This window comes from Pelophylax lessonae, assembly GCF_965119305.1.
Source record: "Pelophylax lessonae genome assembly, chromosome: 9".
In the NCBI taxonomy this organism is placed as follows: domain Eukaryota; kingdom Metazoa; phylum Chordata; class Amphibia; order Anura; family Ranidae; genus Pelophylax; species Pelophylax lessonae.
This window is the reverse complement of record NC_138776.1, coordinates 272358268-272371850: the sequence shown is the minus strand read 5'-3', so window position 1 is coordinate 272371850 and position 13583 is coordinate 272358268. Positions and strand designations below refer to the sequence as shown.

Below are 13583 nucleotides of genomic sequence, written 5' to 3'. Positions count from 1 at the left end.
ATACAAAGATTATTACTAGACATCAACAGATTGGTTCCCCTAACCAACCAAGATGGACTCCTCCCTCATTATCACTTTCTGTTCAAGGTTCCAAAGTTGGAGGATGTTATCACATTATTATCACCATGTAAAAGTCTGTCCTCCAATCAAATCTTTAGATATAAAATGTCCAGCTGGTAGGAAATGGGTGTAACAAAAGAGAATCCATATTATGTGTATATATAGCAGTTGGTAGAGGGGAGAGAGCAGAAGTCAGGAGTATGTAATGTACAACATAGAGTATATAGTGCAGGGATCAGGAGTATGTAATGTACAACATAGAGTATATAGTGCAGGGGTCAGGAATACTGTATGTAATGTACAACATAAATTATACAGTGTAATGGTCAGTACTCATAATATTGGTGTTCAGTAATCAGTGGCAGCCTTAAATGTTTACATGAGACAAGTTGCAGAGGTCCCACACCGCTGCCTCCCATCTCCTGAGACTGCACTCGGTGACTTGGGTGTGAGACTATACAGACATATCCCTCCACCCGGCACAGCCAGCAAATAACAGAGCAAATAACCCCAGGAGAATTGTTCTGTCAGAGATCTTGTTAGACCCGGGTATGGGGCAGAAGATCCAAGATACATACCCCAGGTGCCTAGGCCGGGCATCACCTATGGTGAAAATCAACATTTTGCTGCCAGCTGAACCCCAGAATCTCCATAAATTCAGTTTATAAATACAGGAATACAGGATGGGGAACACAGCTCAGGAAATTGACCAGGGTATTACAGGCTGATATCACCCAGCCCCCGCCCTACTCTGGACCAATCAGTGAGCATTAGAGGGGTGGAGGAATGTATTTAGTGTTAATGACTCACCTGTGCTGATCTCTGTAGGAGTGTCCTCCTCTATAAATGTTCCAGTTATTCCATCCTCCTCCATAGACTGCTGATCATCCCTCACATACGTCTCTTCTTCTTCTGCTATACCCTCAACTTTATGATCTATCAGATCTTCACCCTAAACCAAGAGAAGGATCAACAATATCATCTGTAAAATATAAACTCACATACAAAATCCACACATCATCTCTACGAGTCCATGATCCTAAATGTTCCATCACACTGACCTTGTAATTGTGAGGAATGGTGTGACCTTCCTGTGTGGAATCCCGGGAATACAGAGGACGGGGACATCTCTCTGGTGGGTTCCCATTACTGGATCCATCTGTAGGAAACACACACACTGACTGAATACATTGTTTCTATGTGTTTATCAGATGATGGGGGATCTGGGTGGACCCTCCGTACTGCTCTCTCCTTTACAATAAAGTCTCCTCTTACCCGGTGATGTGAGGGGCGGCTGATTCTCCATCATGACGTCCTTGTAGAGATCCTTGTGTCCTTCTAAATACTCCCACTCCTCCATGGAGAAATAGACAGTGACATCCTGACACCTTATAGGAACCTGACACACACAATGATACAGTCACCATCCAGACACATCCCTTGTCTGTTACTGGATAATGTCCCAGAATTCCCAGCACCGCTCACCTCTCCTGTCAGCAGCTCCATCATCTTCTTGGTGACTTCTAGAACCTTCTGCATGTTGTGTCTCTCAGGTTTTAGGGAGTCACATGGAGGCACTGTGATGGTCATATGATCACCTGACTTCAGAAGAGGAAATCTCTGTATTGGAGAACCAATAGGAATATCATGTTAGAATCCCATAATCCTCCTCACCTCTCCAGTCAGGTCTGTGTTTTATTAATAGAGATAGTAGTGACGTCATGTGACCTCCCAGAATCCCCCTCACCTCTCCGGTCAGGTCTGTGTTTTATTAATAGAGATAAGAGTGATGTCATGTGACCTCCCAGAATCCTCCTCACCTCTCCGGTCAGCAGGTAGATGATCTCCAGGGTGAGGTTTAGTATCTTCTCAGTCATGTGACTCGGGTCCTCCTTCATCCTCATTGGTCATGTGATCTATACAGATTTCCTATAGACCAATAATTGATAAGAGAGAATGATGTGGACTGTACTGGTTGTACAATATTAGGATGGGGAGGTACGAGGAATAATATGAGGGTTTCTATCAGAGAAGAACGCCCCTAGTGGGATTACAAGCAGAGGAACATTCAGTTTAGGGTTTGCTGTGTTTTTTGTAATTTGGGAGTCTCTAATCCTTTGATTCAATGGATCACAATATTTGTTTTCTGTGAAGTCCATTTTCCGTTATTCTTGATCCACCTGCAAAGAATGCTGATGAAGATTCTATTACTTTCTAAAAAAAAAACCATCCCCCGCTTCCAAATAAAAGTTACATAATCTGTTAGTATAGACTGATGAGGTGAGAAGTTGATTGGTGTGAAAAGTGACACATCTCCAAAATAAGGAACTAGTCCGACCCGTAAGTCGGGGAATGTTCTGCCCTTGAAGGGGTTCATCCAGGTTTCAACACTATATATATGTGTATCATCATCTGCTGGAGATAAAAGACGTCACAATGACTATGAAGGAAGAGGACGGACATGACGGGGGGGGGGGTTTACTGGGTGTAAATAGAAAATAAGATCTTATTACCTCCTTTACTGCCACTTCCAGCAATGTCTCCTCGCTACTTCCTCCCAACTCACCTTTTACCTGGAACTTCCTATTTATCACTGATATCACTTCCTGTCTTCCATAGAGACTTCCTGTCTGGGTAGACGTGAAATCACTATCTTGTGGAGCTCAGAGGAACTGCAGCCCCGAGAAACGTTTCGTAGTGAGAACACGGCCTTGTGCTGTGTGTGTATGTACTGTAAATCCTTATAGATGGGTCATCTCCACTCCCACAAAGAGGGAGAGAAATATATTACTGCCTAGTCCAGCCTTTCTCGGCCCGAGTTCCTCTAAAGGTTTCTAGGGGTTACATGAGCAATGAACAATTTCTGTCTCTCAATAAAAATCGACATTGATCTGTTAGAGGTGCAGTCTTTTCACTCCCACTGACCACTGATATAAGGGGTCCTTCTCCCATTGGTTACCAATGTAAGAGACCACTACCCTGACTTCTGATATAAGGTGGCCCTTCTCTAATTAGTCACAAATGTAAGGGACCACTAATATAAGGGGATCCTTCTCCCATTGGTCACCAGTGTAGGGACCACTACACTGACCACTGATAGAAGGCATCCTTCTCCTGTAGTGGTCCTGTAATTGATATACTTCTGACCACTGCACTCTGTACCCTGGGCTGTATATGATATACTCCTGACCACTGCACTCTATACACAGGGCTGTATATGATATACTCCTGACCACTGCACTCTGTACCCTGGGCTGTATATGAAATACTCCTGACCCCTGCACTCTGTACCCTGGGCTGTATATGATACACTCCTGGCCACTGCACTCTGTACCCTGGGCTGTATATGAAATACTCCTGACCACTGCACTCTGTACCCTGGGCTGTATATGATATACTCCTGACCACTGCACTCTGTACCCTGGGCTTTATATGATATACTCCTGACCACTACACTCTGTACCCTGGGCTGTATATGATATACTCCTGACCACTGCACTCTATACCCTGGGCTGTATATGATAAATTCCTTACCCCTGCATTCTGTACCATGAGCTGTATATGAAATACTCCTGACCACTACATTCTGTACCCTGGGCTGTATATGATATACTCCTGACCACTGGACTCTGTACCCTGGGCTGTATATGATATACTCCTGACCACTGCACTCTATACCCTGGGCTGTATAGGATATACTCCTGACCCCTGCATTCTGTACCCTGGGCTGTATATAATATACTCCTGACCTCTGCACTCTGTACCCTGGGCTGTATAGGATATACTCCTGACCACTACACTCTGTACCCTGGACTGTATATGATATACTCCTGACCACAATTCACATGTATGTACATCATTTTGGCTGCTCGGGTTAAGAGGGGGCGTGCCTACGCGGTTCCCAGTACTCGGGGGCTGGTGATTGCTATGTGATCACATGATGACAAGATCAACAAAGCTGTTAAGAATTAATTCATTCATAACAGCTGTGTGGACTATGCTATGATTGGCCTACAGCTATCAAATAGTACCTGGGACAATCACAGTGCACTGTACCATGTGATTAGCTGTAGCCAATCACAGATTACTAGTGATCCCAGTTGAAAATTTGCTGTTACAATGATCTTTATTGGATCAACAAGGAAAATGTAAAAAATTAAATTAAAATCCATGATCACCCCCCCCCCCCCCCATCCTCCCAAGAGTAGTACAGGGTTACTATGGAGACACTGAACTTCTCTGATAACAGGATGTAAAAAAAAAAATAAAACATTTTTTACAAATGTTTCAAAAATTGAATAAAAACTTAATTTTTGTAAGATTTTACCATAAAATTATTTTCTCTGAGTCCTCTGACAGTCGCCGCCCGGTCATACAGCCTTCACTAGTGGGTAATGGCACCCTCTGCAGGAGTAAGCTAGGCAGTTAGAAAGGTTAATAAAAAACTTATCTATATTTAGACACACCTCTAGGGGGCCGACCCCAGCCATTATCCTAAGTTTGGAGCAAGCAGTACCGGAAGGCAATAACCCCCAAATCCAAGAACCAGAGGGGCGGGGGCGGCCACTGTCAGAGGACTCAGAGAAAATAATTTTATGTTAAGTTCTTACAAAAATTCTATTTTCTCTTACGTCCTCTGACAGTCGCAGCCCGTTCATACAGCCTTCACTAGTGGGACGTCCCAAAGCAGTGTAGGTGTGAGGGGTGGCAAGACGCAACCTACCGAAAAGGTAATGAAACAACCAAAAAGCAGCCCAGGAAGAGACAAAATAAAATACATCTCCTCAAAACAACCCGCCGCACTAAAAACCTTGTGGCCAAAGGAAGCATCTGAGGATGCCAGTACAGCAATTCCGCAGAATGTTGTGAAAGTGTGCACAGACGACCAGGTCGCCGCTTTTCACACCTGAGCCACAGAAACCTAATGGCAAAAATGCCCAAGAGGCACTCACAGCTCTAGTAGAAGGTGCCATCACAGGGAAAGGAGGAACCTGACCCTTGATCGAATAGGCTTGAACAACCGTCTGTCTGATCCATTCAAAAAATAGTTGCCGCGAACGCAGCCGAAAAAACCTTCCGAGGCCCTTCAGGAAGGCTAAACAGGGATCGGACGTCCAAAAAGACTCCGTGGCAGGCAGGTAACCCTGACTGCCCGAACAACATCCAAGGAATGCAAGGAGAATTCCTTGGGATGCTTGGGCTTTGCACAAAGCGAAGGCAGAACAATATTCTCATTGAGGTGGAAAGCAGACACCACCTTGGGGAGAAAAGATTGACTGGGTTGCAAGACCACTTCATCCCTATGAACAACCAGATAAGGTGAACGGCAAGACAGAGCCGCCAATTCAGAAAACTCTGCGAGCAGAGGGGATAGCCACCAGAAAGGCAAACTTCTGGGACAACACAGGCAGAGGAATGTCTCTGATGTTTGCAAAGGGAGGCAGTTGCAAAACGGACAAAACCAAATTCAGGTCCCAGGGAGGCAAGGGAGCCTTCCACGGAAGAGCCAAATGCCGCACCCCTGAAATAAAGGTACGAATCAAGGAATTAGTCGAAAAGGACGTTGGAAAATAACGGCAGAGGCTGACAACTGACCTTTGATCGTGGTTAGCGCCAGGCGCTGATCCACACCTTCCAGTAGGAAGGCCAAAACCCTCGCCACCGAGAAGGAGCGGGCATGGAAACCATGCGACTCGCACCAGGCCATAAACGCCTTCCAGGTGCAATGATAAATCCTACTAGAGGTAGCTTTTCGAGCCTAAAAGGCCTATAAGGTAGGAATGACAGCATTTGGGAGACCTCTGACCCACAAGACTAGGCTTTTAACAGCCACGCCGTCAAAGCCAGAGACTGTAAAGCAGGATGGAAGACTGGCCCTTGAGACAGTAGATCGTCTCTCAGCGGAAGCCGCCATGGAGGCTCGACGACCATCTGCACGATGTCTGCATACCAAGACCGGCGCGGCCAGTCTGGGGCCACCAGAGTGACTTGAATCCGTTCCGACTCCATCCTGCGGAGGAACTTGGATAACAGCTGAATCGGAGGGAAGGCATAAATCGGCCAATACTGGTGCCTAGGCACCACCAACGCATCCGTGGTGTCCGCCAGAGGATCGTGGGTTCTGGCCATGATCCTTCCCACCTTGTGGTTGAGACGGGACGCAAACAAATCTACGTCCAGAGATTTCCACTGGGCACACAGGAGGCGAAACACCTCTGGATGCAGGAACCATTTCCCCTTGCCCAGGTCTGACGACTCAGATAGTCCGCCTACCAGTTGTCAACCCCCGGAAAATGAACTGCCGAAATCACAGGAACGTGTGTCTCAGCCCAAGATAGGATCTCGGCCACTTCCCTGGCCGCTTTGGCACTCTCGGTGCCCCCTTGGTGATTGAAGTACGTCACAGCCGTGGCGTTGTCCGTCAGTACCCAAACCGGGCAACCCCGTAGCCGAGTTAACCAACGAAACAAGCACAGCTTGATTGCATGAAGCTCCAAAACGTTTATCGGCAAGAAAGCCTCCTCCGCCGACCACGTCTCCTGGGCACAAAGCATGCCCAGAATTCCACCCTAGTTCGTCAGACTGGCATCCGTGGTGATCACCGTCCACAACAGAGGTCAGAAGGACTTGCCTCGTGTCAGAGTTGATGACAGGAAGGAGCCACCACAAAAGATCTTGCGACGGGGCTCAGAGAAATCCTCCTGTCCAATGACTAAAGGCGTTCTGTCCCACCTGGCAAGAATCTCAGCTTACAGAGTTCACGTGTGAATACTGAGCAAAAGGGACAGCCTCAAAAGCTGAAAACCATCAGACCCAGGGACCGCATGCAGGCCCGCAGAGAGGAGGTATCGGTATCCCTGAGGGACCAGATCCCGCTCTGTAAGGTCCGGAGCTAGTCCTTCGGGAGAAAGACTTCTGCTGGAGCGGAGTCCAGAACCATCCCCAGGTATGAGAGGCGAACCAAAAGAGGCAGAGCCGACTTCCGGAAGGCAAGGAGTCAGAGGGAGATGTGATGGAAAAGAACCTGTCTGTGGGGCGAGATCGAAACCCGGTCACGTACCCTGAACGAACAGTGCTTGAACCCATTTGTCCCGGATTCAGGTCAACCAGGGTTCCTGAAAATAAGGCAGACATTCCCCCCCACCCCTGAAAAGGGCCGTAGGCAGAGGTGGACTGTGCCGCCGAACCGGCCCGACCACCCTTGGTTACCTGACCATGGCTTCTCGTTACAACTTGAGGACTTGAAGGACTTCCCTTTATCCCGTGCCCCGAAGGCACAAAAGGACCCCCGATGAGCTGTTAAGGGAAGGCCCCACCTAGCGCAGGGAGATTCACCCTTAGAGCCCTGGTGCAAAAGAACACTTTTGCGCCCCGCAAGCCCTTAGATCAACACATCTAGAGTGTCCCCAGCAAGTCGATAACCCACATAAGGGACATCAGACACAGTCATTTGGGAGCATGGTCAGCCCACCCGCTTCTTAGCCACACAATGCGGCAGATCACAACCCTGACCGCAGACAGCCAAGTGATCAAAGAGGCCTGGGGCACTTGATCCACCAGGTCCAGGGTAGCCGGAGATACCGACTCCGCCACTAACGTGCGTCTTAGTGCCCCGGTCAATTCCGCGACCGCTTGGGAAACCATCCCAGAAGCAAACACAGGTGTGAGCAGGGAGCCCGCCATCAAGTAGATATGGCGGTAAAGGCATCTCCCACGCCTTATCTGCCAGATCCTGAAAACACCGGGGAGTCCTCCACGGCATTAAAAAGGATCTACATAGTCTAGAAAAAACAGTGTGGTCCCCAGCAGGAGACACCGTCCAACGGATAACAACAGGATCCGCAAAAGGATAACGGCATGAAAACTGCTTAGGTACCGTCAGCATATGCTTAATGGGACGCCACTGGTCGTCCACGGTTTTGTGAAACTTCCCGGGACAGGGGAAACCTGACCCGACGTCTGGCCCGTGTGGGACCCGAAGGAAACCTTAACAGAGCTAAGGAGTGCATCAACCGCGGCACGTTCCCGCGCCGCCATGGAGGAAGACACCTTCCCCTCACCATCCGAATGGGAGGACTGGGACCCCTCGGGGCTCTGAGTCAGAAGAGCATAGGCCATGTATGGCCAGTGCGTTCAGACAGCAGCAGAACTTCTTTTGACGCCAAAAATCGCAAGAGCAGCATAACAAAAAAAAAAAAAAAAAAAAGAGGCCATGGAAGAGAATTCAGGAGTACCTGAAGCCCCAACCAGGTCTGTTGGGAAATCGGTAACCAGGGAGTCCATTATTGTAATTTAAAATTAATAGGACTCTTTAAAATGGCGTTTCCCGCGGACCCCCACCGCAACTTGCACTATCTGTGGAGCCCCTCAACCCCTAGAGGCCTATGCCCACCCTGATCCACAGGAAAATTATGCCTAATGTAAGGCAATGGGAGGAATCACAGGCAAAATGGCTGCCACCCTTACTAGGCGTTTGCCCACATCCAAGATGGCGCCCGATCGGCGCCAGAACAGGGATCTAAAATGGCTTCTGCCCTTACAATGAGCCCAGCCAGCCTGCCCTCACCCAAGATGGTGGCCACGCTAAACGGCGCCAAATAAAGCATATGAAAGCTGACGAAACGCGTAGGGTGGAGTCTAAAATGTCATACGTCACTTCCGGTCTTTGGAGCCTGAGCCGTGGAACGCGGAAGCTTCCTGTCTAGTACACTGATTTCGACCAGCCTACACCGTGAGTCACTACTTTCTTCTGTCATTGGATTGCACTTGTATATTGCATCATGGGGCTTCCTCTCTTTTTGAGCACACAGATAGTCTGAAATCTGCTCACCTAGACTGGAGGTAACCCCGGAAAATTAGCCTGTTTTATCATTGCAACTCGCAACAACAGGTTGTATGAGAAGTGCGACACCTAGTGGTCACACAGGTCAATGCACCTTCTTTCGTTTTCATTGGAATTCTCTTTTTATCTATATTTCACTAATATTTCCTTTATTATCATTGCACACAGCACTTTCAGGAAGAACTTTCCTCCAAACATTACTTATTTTGTCACTTTTTTATACATTTGTTACGTATTTATTTGAGCTCTTGTGTGCACCATACCCCCACTGGAATTTGAACACATGCACTGTACAGTGTTTTTGCAATAGACTGATCACTGCTTCTCCACTTTCTGTTTATTTATTGCACATAGCACTTAGAAACATAGAAACATAGAAACATAGAATGTGTCGGCAGATAAGAACCATTTGGCCCATCTAGTCTGCGCAATATATCTGAATCCTATGAATAGTCCCTGGCCCTATCTTATATGAAGGATAGCCTTATGCCTATCCCATGCATGCTTAAACTCCTTCACTGTATTTGCAGCTACCACTTCTGCAGGAAGGTTATTCCATGCATCCACTACTCTCTCAGTAAAGTAATACTTCCTCATATTACTTTTAAACCTTTGCCCCTCTAATTTAAAACTGTGTCCTCTTGTGGTAGTTTTTCTTCTTTTAAATATGCTCTCCTCCTTTACCGAGTTGATTCCCTTTATGTATTTAAATGTTTCTATCATATCCCCTCTCTCTTCTTTCTTCCAAGCTATACATGTTAAGGTCCTTTATCCTTTCCTGGTAAGTTTTTTCCTGCAATCCATGTACTAGTTTAGTAGCTCTTCTCTGAACTCTCTCTAGAGTATCTATATCCTTCTGGAGATATGGCCTCCAGTACTGCGCACAATACTCCAAGTGAGGTCTCACCAGTGTTCTGTACAGCGGCATAAGCACTTCTCTCTTTCTACTGCTTATACCTCTCCCTATACATCCAAGCATTCTGCTGGCATTTCGTGCTGCTCTATTACATTGTCTTCCCACCTTTAAGTCTTCTGAAATAATTACTCCTAAATCCCTTTCCTCAGATACTGAGGTCAGGACTGTGTCAAATATTCTATATTCTGCCCTTGGGTTTTTACGCCCCAGGTGCATTATCTTGCACTTATCCACATTAAATTTCAGTTGCCAGAGTTCTGACCATTCTTCTAGTTTTCCTAAATCCTTTTCCATTTGGCGTTTCCCTCCAGGAACATCAACCCTGTTACATATCTTTGTGTCATCAGCAAAAAGACAAACCTTACCATCGAGGCCTTTTGCAATATCACTTATGAAGATATTAAACAAAATTGGTCCCAGTACAGATCCCTGAGGTACCCCACTGGTAACATGACCTTGTTCTGAATGTTCTCCATTGACTACAACCCTCTGTTGTCTGTCACTCAGCCACTGCCTAATCCACTCAACAATATGGGAGTCCATGCTCAATGACTGCAGTTTATTGATAAGTCTTCTATGTGGGACAGTGTCAAAAGCCTTACTAAAATCTAGATATGCAATGTCTACTGCACCTCCACCGTCTATTATTTTAGTCACCCAGTCAAAAAAATCTATAAGATTTGTTTGACATGATCTCCCTGAAGTAAACCCATGTTGTTTTTCATCTTGCAATCCATGGGATTTAAGATGTTCCACAATCCTATCCTTTAATAGGGTTTCCATTAATTTGCCTACTATTGATGTCAGACTCACTGGTCTATAGTTGCTCGACTCCTCCCTACTACCTTTCTTGTGAATGGGCACGACATTTGCCAATTTCCAGTCTTCCGGGACGACTCCTGTTACTAATGATTGGTTAAATAAATCTGTTAATGGTTTTGCCAGCTCACCACTAAGCTCTTTTAATAATCTTGGGTGTATCCCATCAGGACCCTGTGACTTATTTGTCTTCACTTTAGACAGCAATCTTAGAATGTCTTCCTCTGTAAAGACACATGCATCAAATGATTCATTAGTCATCCTTTCAAGTGGAGGTCCTTCTCCTTCTTTTTCTTCTGTAAAAACTGAACAGAAGTATTCATTAAGGCAGTCAGCTAGCCCTTTATTTTCTTCTACATACCTTCCGTCCTTTGTTTTTAATTTAGTTATTCCTTGTTTTAATTTCCTTTTTTCATTTATATATCTGAAGAATGTCTTATCCCCCTTTTTCATAGACTGAGCTAGTTTTTCTTCTGCCTGCGCTTTAGAAGTTCTTATAACTTGCTTGGCCTCTTTCTGCCTAATCTTGTAGATTTCCTTATCTTCATTGCTCTGGGTTTTTTTATAATTACAAAATGCTAGCTTTTTATTTTTAATGATTTGGGCCACTTCTGCTGAGTACCACAGTGGTCTCTTCCTTTTTTTGCTTTTACTGACAAGTCTAATGCAATTTTCTGTTGCCTTCAATAATGCACCTTTTAAGTAGTCCCATTTCTCCTGGACTCCATGTAATCCGTTCCAGTCTGATAAGGACTCATTTATGACTAATTTCATTTTTGAAAAGTCTGTTTTTCTAAAATCTAAAACTTTTGTTTTTGTGTGGTGTGACTCTTTCACAGTTCTTATATTAAACCACACTGACTGGTGATCACTAGATCCCAAGGTTTCGCCTACAATGACATCATATACCGAATCCCCATTTGTGAATACCAGATCCAAAATGGCCTCCCTCCGGGTTGGCTCCTCAACCACTTGTTGCAGAGACAACCCCAGTAGGGAATTTAGAATATCTGTACTCCTGGTAGAACTTGCTATTTTGGTTTTCCAGTTTATATCTGGAAGATTGAAATCTCCCATAATGATAACTTCTCCTTTCATTGTCATTTTAGCTATTTCTTCAACTAGTAGATCATCTAGTTCTTTAACTTGACCAGGTGGTCTATATATCACACCTACACGAGTTACTGCATGATTAGCAAACTGCAACGTAACCCAAACTGACTCTATGTTGGCCTCACCAACTTGTATTAGGTTAGATTTAATGCTATCTTTCACATACAGGGCCACTCCTCCTCCTTTCTTGCCTTCTCTGTCTCTTCTGTATAAAGAGTACCCTGGTATGGTTATGTCCCAGTCATTTCTTTTATTAAACCATGTCTCCGTAACAGCCACTAAATCTACATTCTCAGATTCCATTATTGACCCAAGTTCATTGATTTTTTTACCTAAACTGCGAGCATTTGTAGACAGGACTCTGAGCTTATCATTTCTTAACCTCTGTGCTTCTGACCTGTTCTGGCATTGTTTCGGGGGGCAATTGGACTCTTGTATTTTCACTCTTTTGCCCCCCCTTCCTAGTTTAAATACTCTTTCGCAAATTCTTGGAGTTGTTCACTAAGTACATTTGTTCCTTTGAGAGAAAGGTGCAAACCATCTTTTTTGTACAGTTCCTTTCTATTCCAAGTAGAGCTATCATGAGAAACAAAGCCAAATCCTTGCTCTTGACACCATTTACTAAGCCATATGTTGAACTCCTTTATGCGCCTCTGCCTATCATTCTGAACATTATGCACAGGCAGAACTTCAGAAAATGAAATGGTGGATGCAAAATGCTGTATGTCATTTCCAAGTGTGATAAAAGATTTTTTCACCTCTGACATTTCATTGCAAGCCAGGTCATTTGTCCCTAGATGGACAAGAACATCCACGTCCCCTTCCTGCTTTGCTTGCTTAACAATATTAATAATACGTCTTCTATCTCGCCTAGCAGTAGCACCAGGGAGACATCTCACAGAACCATTTTCTTTAAGCTCCACACTTCTTATGATTGAATCACCCAGCAACAGCTGCTTCCTTTGAGACTTCACTTTATCTTTTTTGTCCTTGGCTGCAGTCTTGCATACATTAGACATAGGAGTCGATGGTTTCTCACCCTCTGTGCTTGAGTCCATATCCATGTTGTCCTTACATTCTGAGAGTGCTGCAAATGAATTTTGGAGAACCACCGACTGTGGGACTTGTCTTCTATCCACCACTCTAAGTCTTCCAGAACCTACAGTAACCCATCTGCCATTTCTGGGGGTCCTCTGTGGCAGTGGCATTGCAGCAGTCCCAGCTGGAGTTTGTTTAACAGATAATTTAAATATCTCTGATTTCAAAAATGCAATTTCCTGCTGCAGTAAGGAGAATTGCCTACAGATCTGACAGCATCCGAATCTCCAAAGAGTGGAACATGAAATAAATGCACAACAATTCCTGCACTGAACCAAGTCTGCCATTTTAAAGAGGAGAAAAAAAAAATGTAAATTTAAGTCAAACAAATCTTACCTTTTTTTTTTTTTTAGTTTTCCACCTTCCAGCCTTCCTCCTGACTATCTCCTGCAATATCTCTTCACTGTACTTAAAATGGTGTACTTGAATGGTGTACTTGCAGCTAATTGAATTAGACCAGCTAATTAGTATTTCTCTATATATACACACTCCTTCACAGCTCCTCCCCCAGCAACAATTCTAACACCTTAATGGGCTAGTCTCATTAGCAAATGCAAATAGCAAACACCTGACCAAATTCCTTTCCCCTTCTCAAGCAATAGCCAGCAAAAAATACAGATGAGTCAGTTGCAAACTCCAAGCCAATCTCTTGCAGGATCTATTCAATCTCTTCAGTTTCCTGCAATATCTCTTCAATGTACTTAAAATGGTGTACTTGAATGGTGTACTTGCAGC

At 45.1% G+C, this 13583-nt stretch overlaps 3 protein-coding genes across 3 annotated transcripts in view; all 3 read right to left on the bottom strand.

The window, feature by feature from the left end:
- The window catches only part of LOC309562616 (uncharacterized protein), a 679009-nt gene that overhangs the window by 496450 nt on the left and 168976 nt on the right, over positions 1–13583 (bottom strand).
- Positions 1–13583, bottom strand: part of LOC309562621 (uncharacterized protein) — a 478591-nt gene that overhangs the window by 305226 nt on the left and 159782 nt on the right. The gene's annotated exons all lie outside the window — the stretch shown is intronic.
- Positions 1296–13583, bottom strand: part of LOC309562944 (gastrula zinc finger protein XlCGF53.1-like) — a 49175-nt gene continuing 36887 nt past the window's right edge. The window contains exons 2-3 of the mRNA XM_082267272.1: positions 1881–1989; positions 1296–1680 (exon numbers count right to left, since the gene is read on the bottom strand). Coding sequence (XP_082123398.1) covers positions 1450–1680; positions 1881–1964 — 315 coding nt within the window. The 5' untranslated portion in view covers positions 1965–1989 and the 3' untranslated portion in view covers positions 1296–1449. The remainder of the gene's footprint in view (positions 1681–1880; positions 1990–13583) is intronic.